At 41.6% G+C, this 15,979-nt stretch overlaps 1 protein-coding gene across 9 annotated transcripts in view; it reads left to right on the top strand.

Moving 5' to 3' along the window:
- Positions 1-3,298: 3,298 nt before the first annotated feature.
- ABLIM1 (actin binding LIM protein 1) overlaps positions 3,299-15,979 on the top strand; it is a 147,995-nt gene continuing 135,314 nt past the window's right edge. For 6 of the 9 annotated variants that reach the window (XM_052798385.1, XM_052798384.1, XM_052798382.1 and 3 more), the window contains exon 1: positions 3,299-3,614. In XM_052798385.1, the coding sequence (XP_052654345.1) occupies positions 3,371-3,614 (244 nt within the window). In that variant the 5' untranslated portion in view covers positions 3,299-3,370. The remainder of the gene's footprint in view (positions 3,615-15,979) is intronic. The other 3 variants (XM_052798386.1, XM_052798383.1, XM_052798377.1) reach the window with 1 other exon arrangement.

Genomic DNA, 15,979 nt, shown 5'->3' with positions numbered 1-15,979 from the left:
CCTCAAACTGTGCTCTGTGAAGGCTCGAGCCCCCAGCACTGAATACTTGGGTTACGCACGGCTTTGAATTGGCAGTGATTTAAAAATATTTTGCTGCTTGGCAAATACTGAGGAAATTTCCTCAACACTACTGGGTTGGATGCCCTGGATTCTGAGAATGTCTTTCAAGAAACATAAGGACAGGGTTGTGCCCTTGTGTTTTCTGCCTTTTTCTTTTCTCTTCAGCAAGAATATGAGAAATCAATCTTTTCCACTTAATCGAGTGCTTGACTTAAGTGGTAGGAGATCACCACTGTCTTTTTGATTCTGGCTAAGGCTGAATCCCAGTGCTTGGTAACAGTGTGTTGTACAAGGCTGTCTCAGGCCTTGTCCTTTACTTTGGACACAAGGATCTGACCCTTGGAGCCAGCTGCTCCAAACAGCCCTTCGTCTGACGTGGGAAGCCACTGTGACGCTTCCCGGACTTGTTTTGCTTGCTTTTACTTCTTGTCCTCTTAAACTACGTATTAACAGGATGGAGGCTCTTAAAGGCATACCCTGTACTTAAAAACCACTAACAACAAATCATATTGCTTTGTGTTATAAGCAGCAGCTAGCATGTGGTCTTTGAGACTGTAGTTATCAGACAATGACAGCAATAGGCAGGGCTGGAAAGGGGCATCATTAGAGGAGCCACTCTCAGAGGAAGGAGGACCTTATTTTTAATTAAGCAGGATGCTTCTGCAGTGACATGTTAGGGTCACTAAACGCTAGTCTAAACTGAGCTGCTGCCATAGTCCCCCACCAATCTCATGTGTCTTGCTGGCAGAAGGAGACTGGATTGCACTTCACTATTTGCAATAACATTGGACCCTTCTACAGAGGTCACGGTCTGACTGCTTCTGTAGTGGAGATACTGTCGGAAAAGGGCACTGATCTCTGCTGCCTCACAAGCTAACGCTGGAGTTGCTGTACCTGAAGAAGTCATGCCTGCCAAGTGCAGGAACAGATGCCTGCATGGGTGAAAGTGGGTTCAGCCTCTTGTGCCTCTGCTCTGCCCTTTCACCTCTGTCACTTAGTGGCAACTCTTCTGGGCAAACTGCGAGTTAAACGAGTCGATAGAGCCTTTATACAGCTTATAAGGTGTTTGATTATGTGGGAGAAAACTGCAGTTTCTTCTGACTACTGCTACACAACAGATCATACTGGTTTAGTACTTACTGCAATAGCTGGTGTAACGACTGTCTAGGTGAATAGAGCTGGAAGGTTGGAATTGGCATGGCTACAACAGAAAACCAGGAGTCGGTCTTAAACCAGTGCATTCAAACTCCAAGAAGGACAAGCTTTTCTTCTAGGATTTAGGCAGCCCAGCTGTAGCAAATGTTGCAACAGTCTGAAAAGTTACTGTAGAGCTCACCTTTCTGCTCTCTGAGGATTAACTTGTGCAGCAGAGTTAATGTCAGGGCAACGTGTGCTTTCGCCTCACCTACCGCAAAGGGCAAAGTCCACCTTGACGTGTTGGTGAGGCTGGATAGGTGGCACTGCTGTAGTCAGATTATCAGCAATGTCACCGATTATCCAGCAACATGTGATACTCTTACACTAAGCTGAGAGATACTTGTGTTAGAGTGCATCCAGCCGTCTCCTGTGAGTCATCCCTCTGCTTTAAGGACAGAATGGTGATACACCTTCAGCTGAAGTGGTAGAGTTTCAGAAGATCTGTCTTTTCCACTGAGTGACTGTGGTGTGCAGGTCAGTAGGTTGTGAAATCTGGGCGAGATTGAAAAATTGCTGCAAAGCTTCATTTCCTAGGGGGAATACTTAAAACGCAGCATTTGCTGAGATCTCTGATCTGATAGAAGATACTCTAAGGCAGAACTGAATAGCTGTATTTATTGAGCCTGCTCTTCCTCAAATATACATTAGCATCACCCCATTAAAATTAGTACAGTAGTGCAGATTTATTCTGGCTTTGTCTCACTGTGTCCATGATTGATTTTAAAACCTAGGAGAATGGCTGTTTAAGGGGAACTTTGATTTCGGGCTTGTTTTCAAGATAAAGTAGAAGTTGTACTACTTGAAAAATAAAAAGTAATTGACCTCATAGGAGGTGTGTAATAATACATGATCAAAGTCTGGATTTGTGAGATGATATTTTCTCTTTAAAATAGTAAATAAAGCAGTCTTCTCTTCAAAGCCTGTCCCCATCTGTAGATAGTACTTGAACTCTGGGTTTTGAGGGAAGAATTAAATGAGTTTCTCACTGTGCTCAGTAAGCCTATTGGTGGAGTTTTTTACCTTCTAATTTAGCAAAAGCCTTACTGGAAGCAGTGCAATTATTACACCAGGTCATTTTGCAGCTATAGCTAACTTACGTATGTTAAGGGGAGTTGAAAGCCTGGGTCAAACACTGCGCAGTTGTCTTTGGGATTTTGGCTGAGTAAAGAATCTGAAGTTGTCTCTGAGCAGGTCCTGGTCTGAGGTCTACCTGTAACTTTCTTTTACAGATGATGAATGTTGTTTTAGGTTGGGGTTGGTTTTTTATATCTTTCGCTTTGGAATTTCCTGTGACTTTCCAGTGCCCAGTTGATGATTAACTCTGCCTTTACCCAGGGAGAAATATTCATTAGATGATTAGATTAGCAAGTCACTGGAATTGGATTAATGTAAATACTTCTCGTAAGTGAAGCAGGAAGGGTTGGCACAGTGTCCGCAAAGCTTCTCCTGGCAGCCACACAGGAGAGTGGAGAGGAAGAGCACAAGCGAAGCAATCCTTAATAGTTAGGGGAAAGCTTATGTGCTTTTGTTTGGAATAGGCAGTGAAAGCTGCAGAAAGGATTTCTCCAAAGAAATCTGCTTATGAAGTAGTGCTAGCAAGCCTTTGTACTTTCCTCAAAAAGGAGGACCAACATGCTCTACCTTTACTATAACCTTTTTGCCGTAGCTCACGTACAGACCTGGCATGGAACAGGGGCATGGTAGATTAAATGCACAGATGTGCATTTGTAGCTTATGATGATGATTCTTCCATAATAAGATTTTTGACACAGCAAGGTTTTTTGATTTTAAACTAATCCTCTTATATAACTCAGTTATGTTCTCTCTCTTGTGCTGAATATTAATCTGATTTTCAGATACTCTTTATGGTTTTGCTTCTGATTTTTGCATTCCCAGGGATGAGTTGCAACTGATTACAATAGTTTTAGATGGCAGTCACCTGATCAAGCATACTGTCATAATCTCTTGAAGATAATCACTAAAAATATATCTTTCTTAATCTGCTTTGCTGGATAAGAGAAAAAGAGAAGGATTGGTAAGGGCAGTGTGCCTGTGAGTAGTAGACTGACTACATGCACTACAGGTTGCTTTCCCTAGCTTCTTACAAATAGAAATGCCATCTTTCCCCATCTTAAACAGCTTTAGGAAGCTGTGTGGATCAAGTAAAACTGAAGAATTGGTGCTGGAAAGGGTGAAATTCCGAAATTCAGTCAAAAGGTTGTCAATTATTGAGGATGGGGATATTGCAGAGGTCTTGTATCTCATTCCTAAGCAGAGCTTGCTGAAGCAACTGCCCTACTTGAATCCAGATGACTACTACTTATGCGAGAGGTTATTTGACACTCCTGAGGATCTGGGTAAGTGAGGACTGGCATCCGATCTTGATTTTTGGTTGGTGAATAGGCTAAATTGCTTTATGGTTAACTTATTTTTTGTGTAGCAGCAAGATGCTTTATGACAGCAAGTGTGCTCAGGTGTGGAGAAACATTTCTGACAGAGAGGAGGGAAAGAAGAATAAAAAGCCGAATTAGAATCTGAATAGCAAAAGTAGTTGATGGATATAGGTGCAGCTCTCTCTACATGGCCTTCCTGGGACAAAGGGGGCCTTAATCTGCAGAAGTACTCAAGCTAGAAAAATACCTTTTGAAAGCACAACATCCTGTGGTAGTGTGTTCCAGAGTTTTCCTATGGGTTTTATGAAACTATGTTCCCTTTTGTTTGTCTTAAACCTATTGCCAAGCAGTTTCATGTGAAGCTGCCTCATTTTTTAATTGGAAGTGGTGATTAAAAGTCTGTGTTCACCACCTTCTTGTCACTTGTGAGCTTGTTAGAATTCTATTGTATCTTTTATCCAGGTATCTTCTTTTCCAGGATAAGCAGTCATAATTTATTTAGATACTCTTTGTGCAGGAACCAGTCCATGCCTTTGATTATCCTTTTTACCTTCATTTTTCTGATTCTACTATAACCCTTGAAAAATTGGGGAATAGAACTGTATTCAACATGTAGCATAATGTGGGTATATGTGCAGAGTCATAACAATCCTTTTTGTTCCTCCCAGTAGTTCCTAAAATTTGGTTGGTTTGAATTAATATTGAACACTAGTTTATTCCTTCATAGAACTATCGAAAGTGGGAGGACTTATATCTGGAATTCATCAGCTTAACTGATTTGTTACAATCCATTAAAAACATTAAAATAAAAAAAGTTTTCTGGAAACTCCAATCTATGAAATTGGCTTTAAATGTTAATCTGAAACCTTCAGATAAATTTCAAAGATACTCTATTCTAGGACTTGCTTTATGGACCTCAGTTTTGATAACCCAAACTGCTTATGTGCTGGAATTTTGCCTGTACTTAGCAGATCGAGAAAACTGCTACATACTTGTCACTGCGCAGCTCCTCAAAATGTTAATATTGAGTGATTGTATATGGTAGGCAAGTATTTTTCAAAGATCTGCTTTCAAGTTTGTTTGTCAGCACCAGATAACACTTTTTCTTCTGTGCAGATAGCTTTTTGCTAGTCAGCTCTGTACCGAATGAACTTAGAACTGTAAGAGTAATACTGGCCAAAACCCATGTGCTGGGTTTGGATAGTTCCTGCTTCTGAGTAATCAGTTATTTTAAAACTAAAATGTTAATTAAGTTATTGGTAAAACATGAGGCAAATATATAATATGGCTGTGAACCAGAAAAAGCAACTATCATTCTGCCTTGCCAGCCTCCCCAGTGTTTCACATTGGTATTCCGGAGAAAACTTCTACAGACAATTTAGGTATTTTTATAAATCACAATTTAGGATAGGAAATTAATTGAATGAACAGTGACCAGCTATATGATCAATCCATTCAGGACTCCAAAGAAATTCTTTGCCATTGTAGCAGGCTAGGAGCCACCTTTTTGCACAGGTGCAATTTTCTTCTAATTTACATAGGGCTCAAATCAACCTAGAAATCTGCAGTTTTGCAGTTCTTCACTCATTTGTAAGCAATCACAAAGATAGTGGGACAGGTTCTGATTACCATTATGCTGCAATAGATAATTCAAATAACCACTGGGGCTTTTTTTCCTTTCATCCTACAATTTGGGTGCTACTATTCAATAGGATGTGTATTGTGGTCCTGCTTTCCAGTGCCATCAATAATACTAGCTGAAAGGTTGCAAGGTGTCTGGTGTCTCAGCTTTACTTAAATTACAACAATTGGAATCAGAATCTCACCTACTTAGGACAAAAATAGTGGAATGATTATTGAAAACGGCCTGGTTGTAAAAGCTGTATGTGACTTTAAGATGCAAAACGCATGAGTCTGTCTCTTAGGCCATGTGCCTGCTTGGGGATTATGGTGCCTCAAGTACTACAAGATTTAGCAGCTTATATACCCTGCTGAAAGACAGTTTGCTGTCTGTATTTGGCTTTACAGACAGAGAATAGAAATTACCCTATTCAAGGCATTTGGAGACTCACTAAATATTTTCCTTGCTACTCATCAGTGGAATCATAACCATCAGGAAAGGCCCATATTTTAGGTTTTTGGAAGGTCAGGAATTATCAACAAGTGCAGAGCTATTTAGTATTCAGGAATTGAGTCTCACCAATTTAACCCGTGACTTGTTTTTACTTAGCACTCATATCATGAAATTCCATCCCCTTCATAAGAGGAATGTTGGTGGTTAAACTCATCAGGTTAAATGGTGGCGTGATACTGACAGTTAAAAGTACTCTAAACATTGAAGAAAACTTAAAAAAGAGGAGTTCAAAAGTGACTTTGAATAACTGAAAGGATCCTCATTCTGCATTGCCCTTGAGTTCATTTGGCCAAGGACTGATGAGCCACCTTCCGTCCCGTTTCTAGGGGAGGTGGTAAAGGACTGATTCCCACAAGAGGGATTGCCGGCCATGTGGTTTGCTGCAACAAAATCTGTCTTAGCCTAGAAGGCCTGGTTCAGCACGTGGCTTTGGTTCTCTGGAAGCCAGACTCCGATACAAAGGATTCTGTGGAAAAATGTCTGATACTCAGGACTAGCAAAAGTTGAAAGCTGGTTGCAAAAGAGCAGTGGAACTTTAGAGAGAAAATTGGCTTGGAACTGTGTGATGTTGCTTCTTGTATGAGATACTGTCATCTGTTGCATGTACAGGTGACACCTTGTGCACTCCTCCTGGATGCGACAGTGGTATACACCTGAGGGAAAGGAGATATATACCATATTATCTAAGTGACCTCATGTATGAGTTTAGTAACTGTTTATATAACAGTCTTAATTTAAAGCAGCGCTTGTGAGAATGACTGCTTGTGTTGGATCAGTTAGATGTAAAGGAAGATAGAAGGAACCTGAGAGGATGAGAAAGGCATGGGGAGAATCCAGAGAGCATGAAAACAGCTCAGTGGTGAGCCAGGGAGCAGACTGGACTGGTGCAGGAAAATTTATGAAGCCCTGAGACCCTATTTACTCTTCACTGGGTTAAAAACTAGCTGGATGGCCAGGCTCAAAGACTTGTGGTGAATGGAGTTAAATCCAGTTGGCAGTGGGTCACAAGTGGTGTTCCCCAGGGCTCAGTATTGGGGCCAGTTCTGTTTAATATCTTTATCAATGATCTGGACGAGGAGATCGAGTGCACCCTCAGTAAGTTTGCGGGTGACACCAAGTTGTGTGGGAGTGTTGATCTGCTGGAGGGTAGGAAGGGTCTACAGAGGGATCTGGACAGGCTGGGTCGATGGGCTGAGGCCAGTTGTATGAGGTTCAACAAGGCCAAGTGCTGGGTCCTGCACTTGGGTCACGACAACCCCATGCAACCCTACAGGCTTGGGGAAGAGTGGCTGGAAAGCCGCCCGGTGGAAAAAGACCTGGGGGTGTTGGTCGACAGCCGGCTGAATATGAGCCGGCAGTGTGCCCGGGTGGCCGAGAAGGCCAACGGCATCCTGGCCTGTATCAGAAACAGCGTGGCCAGCAGGAGCGGGGAAGCGATCGTCCCCCTGTACTCGGCACTGGTGAGGCCGCACCTCGAGTGCTGTGTTCGGTTTGGGGCCCCTCACTGCAGGAAAGACATGGAGGTGCTGGAGCGTGTCCGGAGAAGGGCAACAAAGCTGGTGAGGGGCCTGGAGCACAAGTCTTATGAGGAGCGGCTGAGGGAGCTGGGGTTGTTTAGGCTGGAGAAAAGGAGACTGAGGGGAGACCTTATCGCTCTCTACAACTACCTGAAAGGAGGCTGTAGCGAGGTGGGTGTTGGTCTCTTCTCCCAAGTAACAAGCAATAGGACAAGAGGAAATGGCCTCCAGTTGTGGCAGGGGAGGTTTAGGTTGGATATTAGGAGAAATTTCTTTACTGAAAGGGTTGTCAGGCATTGGAACAGGCTGCCCAGGGAAGTGGTGGAGTCACCGTCCCTGGAGGTATTTAAAAGACATGTGGACATGGCACTTAGGGACATGGTTTAGTGATGGACTTGGCAGTGTTAGGTTAACGGTTGGACTCAATGATCTTAAAGGTCTTTTCCAACATAAATGTTTCTATGATTGTTTTGCTCTCTACAGCTTCATGAGGAGGGGAAGTGGAGAGGGAGGTGCTGACCTCTTCTCCCTGGTATCCAGCGATAGGACCCGTAGGAATGGTTCAAAGCTGCGCTAGAGCAGGTTTAGACTGGACATTAGGAAGCATTTCTTTACCGAGAAGTTGGTCAAACACTGCAACAGGCTTTCTAGAGAGGTGGTCAATGCCCCAAGCCTGTCAGTGTTCAAGAGGCATTTGGACAATGCCCTTAATAACATGCTTTAATTTTTGGTCAGCCCTGAAGTGGTCAGGCAGTTGGACTAGATGATCGTCGTAGGTCCCTTCCGACTGAAATAGTCTATTCTATTCTATTCTATTCTATGAGAAATGGGGGTCTGGGGAGAAGAAGGTCTGATTTTTCTGTGTGTATGTTTGCAGGGAGGAGGGGTCCAGGAGATGAACATGGTGATGTGAGGGAAGACACAGAGGTAGGGTGTTCTTGAGAGGAATGGGCTTTGCAGATTTGAAATAAAAGGTCCGATTATAAAATACTAGCTGCACCATAAACATTTGAATCTTTGCCCGCTGTTTTACCTCTAAGCTCCCACACATCAGCTTACTTGCATCAGTGGAGTTTTCTTGCTGTGTTATGGTAGGAAAGCTAGACCCCCCAGCTCGGGAAATGAACAGGCACTGTTTTGTGCCCCATTGCCATTTTCCATTCTTAATACCAAGGAGTGCCCAAGAGCGGGCAGTCTGAAGACTGCAGTCCCTGTTGTTACCTGGACAGAAAGGAGGACAGCACAGATGGAAAAAAAGAATTCTTATTTTAATCTTTGGTCTTACCTGCGGATGGTATTCATAGTAGCTCCCCACAGAATGTGCACTTGATGTGACCTACAGCCATAGGATTTTAATGGTGCCGTGTGAACTTGTCAGGTGTCCAAAGCTAAGCAATCTTGAATGTGGCAAGTGGTGATATGAGAGAGGAAAACCCAGGTTCTGTTGGCATTGTAGTAGGTGGTACTCTTCAGATGCTGAGAGGTGCTGAACAGACTGTTCATGTACTTCAGATAAGGTGGTTCTTCTTTTTGATAGCTTTTCAAATTGATTCCTTCAAGTGAGCGATCTCTCCTGGCCTCAGTCCCTATAATTTTTTTTTTTTTTTTATAATGCTGACTTATATGATTGAATAGGGAGCATGCTTTTGAAGTCTGTGGTAATCCAGGTTTAGGAGCGTTATGTCATTCTTCTGCAGGACAGTGTCTCAATTCGGAATAGTCCTGATAAGTCAGCTAGATGGTTTGAAATCATGCAGTTGAATTTCAGTGACTAAAAGTGTAAAGTGTTGGACTTGCACAGATAAGAAATGGAAACAACTAACACTACTCCAGAAAAGTACATGAAGGATAATGATACTTATCACAATGTAAATATAGATCAACTCTATAATACTGCTGCAAAAAAAGCTATTCTTTTTCTGGGATGTGTTAGCAGGAGATATGTATGGCAAGGTAGATAATTTTTCTCTGTTTCTCTTACTGAAGAGCACTCTGCTGGATACTGTCTCTAGGTTTGGACATTGCATTTTGACAAAGATACTGATAAATTGTAGGGAAACTAGTAGAAGGCAGCGAGAATAGTGTTAGGAAAAAAGACTTACGAGAAAAGATTAATAGAATTAGGTTTGCTCAATCTAGAAGAGTGGAGATAAGTGAGGGATTTAGTTAGTCTTCAGATGAATAAGGGGTTGTCAAATGGAGATGTGTTCTGCATTGTCCTGAGAAGCACAAATATGGTTGTGAAAAATACTGAATAGTGGTTTTGTGTTTGAGTAAGAAGTATAGCTGAAACTCCCTGTCTGTGTTAGGCCCTAATAATCTTTGCTTCTGTAAATATGCAGAGTTAGCTTGATTTTTTTTTAAATTAAATTTAAAAAGTAATCAATTAGGACCAGTTCTTCATCCTCTGCCCATTTGCAGTATCTCTACTCCAATTTCATCGCTGCCACATTTTCACTTAAAATATTTGAACGTTTAATGTCGACTTAAACCTTGGCTTCCTCTTTCAGATTTCCATTTGCTGTGGGACAAGTTGTTGCCAGTGTTCGAGATCAATCCGAGCTAATTTGCTTTGTAGTACATCAGCGGTTTAGCTTTAATCTGCATTAACTTATCGTGGTTTAGAGCAACTGAATTCACCTCTGTAGGGCTCACTGCTCCCTCTCTGCCTAAATTCTTTGTTATCTGTTATCCAATAAACAAGAACAAAATTGCAGTTCCTACTGTTACTAGATGCTAGCAAGAAAGATGAGCTAAATCAACTTTAAGTAGAAAGAAATAATGACAATTTTGTGGTTTCCTCTGTGGCTATGTGCACAGGCAATAGCAGTAGTGTGAAGATCGTTAAGGGGAATTGAAGCAAAGATCTCACTTGCTCTGTAACTCCATAATACTGACGGGTGCAGGTGGCTCTGACTGGAAGGAGCGTATTGTGGCTACACATCCCCCACTGTTGTTTACAGGGAGTCCTGCTTTTGTTCTGTATCTGATTGAAACTTCCTCTCCTGTGTCCCTCACTTGCAGTTGTATAACCTCGGTGTTTTAATCAAATAACCGAGAAAGAAGTGCAGTCCCCTTCCTGGGCAGGGTTGAAGCAGGACAGCAGGTGTGGCTTGCCCTCCACCGCTTCAAGTGGCAAGACAGCAGCCCCTCTTCCCAGAGCCACCTCAGCCTCTTGCAGGCAGGCAAAATACAGGTAAATCTGAAATGGAAGCTGGTTTCAAGCTGAAGAAGTTCTAGCCTTTCTGCCAGTGAGTAAAATACTTGTGGCACTGGATGGGGAAAAGAGAAGTAGAAATTGCTATTTCTTCTCCTCTGAAAGCCATTCCTTGGGCCTGCTCTGCTTATCCAAAAGGTGAAAAAGTGGGAAAACTTCAGAGCAGAGAGAAAGGCACAGGAAATGGCTGTCCTCACTCACTCCAACTTTGACTTTAGGGCATGGGGGGAGTAGAAGAGGAGAGAGAAGCTTCGTACATGGCCTTTTGCCTCGCTTCATCCACTCCCATACATCCTTCATGTACTGGTTGAGGAGGGGATGAATACTAATTGGTGCTGGCTCCTTCTCCTTTATGTCTGAGAGGTGGGGGTATCATGAAGTATACTTTTGTATACAAGGACCTTAAAAGGGGCTTTTAGTTTGAGAGATTTTTTCAGTAAAAGGGCAAATAGTTAATGGGAGGAGAAGGGAAGAAAGGGAAGCAGGAATGTTCTTCACCCAGGTGATGCAGACAAGGTGCAGCTGAGAGGGAAAAAAGATAGTGTAAGAATGGGGGAGTGTGATTACAGTTTTTGCATTATCCTGCTTTTGATTTTTCAGTTATTTTCCTTTAAGAGCAGGTCTTTATGGTGGGATGCAAAAACACTATGGTACCAGGGAATGTTTATCGCTGGTTTGTTAGCACGTGAATTAGACGGTGGAGCTGTCTGTGCAGTTTTCGATGTAAAACATAGAAGCATTAAACTGTAAAATGCAAAAATGTAAACCCAATTAGCTTATCAGTATACATCAATACTTGGAAGGTTCAATATTGTTTGTTTATCTTTTATGTTGGCAAACTCTCCTTTAAAATATGTGACTCTTTCCTTTGGAGCAGAGGCAGTAAGCCATCCGGTTTGGTGTAAACTAACTGTGAGCAAACCTTACTGAACAGCAGCAGCAGCAAAATAGCTTTTCTAGTTATCTTTTAAAAATTCCAGTCGCTGCAGAAGTTGGAATGAGTTATGCCTCCTCTGTTTTGACTATCAATTTGTTGCATATCTGCATAATATTTTTATGATGATCCTACTACTGAAACAGCAACAAATAATTTAAAAGAAAGCTTCAAAGTTATAAATCCTTACATGCTGAAACAAGTGACCTCCCTAGCTAACAGATAAAATCAGAGCCACTAACAGAAAAGTTCCAGAAGCTGGAGTGAGGTGATAAAAAAAATTTGTTTGTTGTGAAAGCTTGTTTGAATATATGAATATTACACTATGTAGCCAAGTCGTATTTACTTGGAAAGCATATTTTTATCTTTTCTTTGAGGTCCTCTGTGGTTCATTTGATAGGACACTGGACTAGGAAATAGCTGTTGGGAGTGAGATACGTTTGCAGGACAGATTTAGGTGCCTTTTTGAGAGTCCTATTTATAGTTTAGTATGGAATCAGAAGAGAAGGAATTTGTCATTCGGCACAGTGAAAATTGGTTAGTCTAGTTTAAATGTAAGGGTGGTATGTATCCAGTGTCCACATGATGGGTTGCCTCATCTTCAGGGATCGTGGACTTGCATTGTTGCATGCTTTGCTGTATGCTGTATTGCTGAGGCATATGCTAAAGGTTAATGCTGACTGAGATATTCTGTCACATCTCTTGAGATTGCAAAACGAACTTGTTTCTTTGCTCTGCAAATTAACTGATTGGGTGGAAGCTGCTTCGATCTGGTGTTTTATGGACCTCTTATGGAGAAGCTCTTTAGACTAGTGAGTTTTACTGCATTCCTGCTGATTTCACTGAGTCAAAACTCCCAAGACAAGCTGTGGGGGTTATTCTGCAGAGTTAATCCAATTCTGAAGTGGATTATCAATATCAAATCTCCTTAACCTTAGGCATGCACAGTAAAGCATGACACTTGCATATATGCTTTCCTGTTAGGGATCCCTGCCTTCATGCAAGTTATTTGCGGTTTTCAGTAGTAATGGTTACTGACAGTACACTCATATTTTTATCAGCAACAGTACTGGTTGTGGTCATGATTTGGGTAGATGAATTCAATTTATAGCAGGTGGATAGTGATGATTTTATATGGTAGTTTTAAAAAAAAAAAATACTGAGTTTAAACCACTGACACTACAGCGTATTACTGTACTGTATCTCAGTTCAGTGCCAGGGGTGTGTGCATAGTGTAAAAGTTTGCACAGGTGTTAAAAAAGCATGATCTCCTTTCTAAGGATTAGGAATAACATAAGCAGTTTGGAAGCCAGTTGTTGTATCAATAATATAAATGTGTTCAGAGGTAAATGTTTGTACATACCTACAGTCAGAAGATTACCCATCAGTGAGTTTGTATTTTTGGGGCCACTGCAAGGAAGTATAATGTAACCATCTTTTCTCATCTGTTTCTGAAGATGATCTGGAGGTTTCAGGTGCTTTTTACATAAGCATGTGTGTTACAGGCTTCTTAATGTTTAGAGCAAAGCCAAGTGTCCTTGTTCCCTTACTTTGTTCTGCAGTAAATTAGATGTTACTCTTACTGTTTTATCTGTATTACTGTTACACAGAATAGCAGCCTACTAAGAAAATCTTGCTTGCAAGAACCTCAGAAAATCAAATTTTAAGAAATCCAGACCTCTTAAGAGATCAAAACCTGAGAAATGTTTTATTCCTGAGGAGTCTAATTTGAAAGAATATAAAATGGTTCTATTAAAAAAGCACTAAACCCCCAAATCCTGGCAGCTCAGAATGAATATACTGTGTAGTTTCCTGAATCAAGTGATTGATGTATGTGCTAAATTTTAATTTCATTTACTCTAAATGAATGATGACACATGATTGTAAACACCATTATTACAGACTGATTATATTCAAAATAGCATGACACAGGCTACAAAGAAAAGCCCGGCATAATGGCAAAGTTGTGGGTAGGACCCAGGCCATCAGGCATTATTTGCTTGAGGATCAGTCTTATCAGTAAGGGTAATGGGATTATCTCAAGATGTAAGATTGCAGGACCGTAGTATGTCCTAAGAAAGAACCATATTCCTCTCTGGTGGGTCTGTGTATGGTCCTCCAGACTGCTTAAAACTTGTGAAAGGGCAACATAGAGGGTCTGAGGTGGTGAGGTCAGTCTGTGGGGCCTTCGTAGCTCCCTGACATTCTGCTCATTCCACACAGGGCAGTGTGGTGAGGAGCATGGGGTTAAGGAGAGGTTGGCAGCCTAAGACAGCTGCGCAAGCTGCAGTATGAAGTCATTACAGACCAAAAGCTGTGTGGAGGGTATGGAAAGGCTATAGGATGACTGCCATAAAGGAACTTCCCCTGCAGCTTGCCTGCAGGCTTGGGAAGACCAGTAGATTTACTGAGGGGTACTGTAAGAGCCTGGAGAGACAGAAGAGCAACACATGCAAGAGCAGCCTTACTAAAAACCTTATGTTTTTCTTCAGGAGCAAACACCCAGCTCTTACACCTAGTATGGGGAACAGTTTTGTCAGGCACAGGCTGAATTTGGCTCAGCAGTGTGCCTGGGTGAATCTGAAAAACTCCACCGACGTCATCAACTTTGCCTGTGTCGGTTGCCTGCCGCCTTTTATACTACAGTCCTTAAGAAGCACTGCTGCTTGAGCTGTTTTCAAAACATGGAAAATGTGTCAGTTGTCCAAGGGGCTGAGGGAGAGGCATCAGAGGGACAGATAGCTGGAGCAGGGTATGTTCAGGAGAAACAGAAGCCAGGAAATACTTAATCGTATAGCTTTTGAGAATGCTAAAACTGGAAATTGTAGGCGTTCCTGTCAGGGCAGTGGGACCACTGCTGGGTCACAGGTCTTTTGCAAGAAATCCCACGTTGACATTATTGATTTTCCTCTGAGCAGGCACAGTTAAGTCAGGATAACAATTAGAGCAGGTCATGAGAGTGCGGCATTTCCTTCTTGGAGAAGGGAGCATTTTGCAAAATGCCATAATCAAGACTTTATATAAGTGATGGCTCTCAATTGACCTAGGTTGCATAGTGCTTAAGATGTGGAGCCTGTGGTGGCAGGCTTTCTTGTCAAAACTGTTTGTGCCAGGCTTTTTTGCTGGAAGCAAGGACATTAAACAGAGGGTATTTTCCTGGATGTTATTTAATAGAACTACTTCTCCCCTTTCCCTTTCTGTTTTCTAGCAGACTGTTTCCTTCACTGGTTGATGAACAAGAGGTATCAGTCAGTTTTAAAGAAATTGTATAAAAACTGTGCACTGATACTTCTAAGCCATGATCTCATCTGTGGAGAATGAGAGCAAGATAAAAATATGAAAGCCAGCTTTTAAAATGAGAATAACAAATCTTAAGTCATGGCTAAAGTGCTTAGTATCTTACACAAACTTTTTCAACATTATTAAGGTACAAGAAAAAGCAAACCAAACTGGTTTAACTCTTTCCCTTTGTGGAGTGATCTCAGTATGGCTCCCATGCCTCTTGCTGAATGCACATGATATTTTTCACCAGAAAATAACAGTAACATAAGCATGTTGTTCAGCTATAGAGTACTCATTGTGACTCTTCCACCTACACTGTGTTCAAGGGAGATTCTCTATTTAATTTATATAGTTATTTAAAGAAAAAAAGTTATTTTGCTTTCCTTTAAAATACGCATCTCTAAATAACAATAAGTACCAGGGGTTTGTTTCTAAAATTGCTATCTATTCCTCTTTCATCTCCAGTTTAGGGTATCTGAGTAGATTCTGAATTGGTCAGCAGGGTAAATTTTTGTCTTCAGGCTTAAAACAATAAGATTAAAAGCAAAAACCATCCTGGTGTAAAAAGATTTTATTTACAATACCAGCATCTGCTCTTTGTATCTCTTTACTCAGGAGTAAATTACATTTGACTCCTAAATCTCCAGTATAATTTACTGCAGTTTGTATTTTTAAATTTATTTTTATGTGCATGCTGTAGTCTTAACGTTGCAGCTTTCCATGGCTGAATGATGTGAGGAAAGGCTTCTATTCAGCTATGGGTGAGATGAGATACAGCAGTGCTAATCTCTAGCACATGTGAAAAATGGAGGTAATGAACTCAGAGAACAGAAAGTCCAGATACCGGCAGGCAGCTTCTGTGTCAGCAGCTGCTGGAACAAAAAATGAATGATAATCATTGCAAGCCTTTTGAGGTTGAGGATCACAGGAAGGGGTTAACAGTATCCGTGTGTGTGTATCCATAGGCTGTGCTCTGCACATCAGATCAAATATTTATGAATGAAGGTCAGATATGCCCCTTTCAGGAGGCTGTCCCCTAACTGTTTACAAAATACTGTTTGAAAAAGAACACAGCCAGGTTGAGTTACAACCCGACATCTCTAATGTGTCAGAAATGTGACATAATGGATTATGCCTCAGTGTTGGTGGGGTTCAGCCTGGCTCCCCAGTTGAGCCTCAGATGCTATTTATAGTAACACACTGAGTCATAGAAGCAAGAATGTCAGACTGCCTGAGCTGTGCTTC

Source organism: Harpia harpyja, chromosome 10, assembly GCF_026419915.1.
Source record: "Harpia harpyja isolate bHarHar1 chromosome 10, bHarHar1 primary haplotype, whole genome shotgun sequence".
NCBI classification, from domain to species: Eukaryota; Metazoa; Chordata; class Aves; order Accipitriformes; family Accipitridae; genus Harpia; species Harpia harpyja.
The sequence above is the reverse complement of the archived record's forward strand: the minus strand, read 5'-3'. Positions and strand labels throughout refer to the sequence as shown.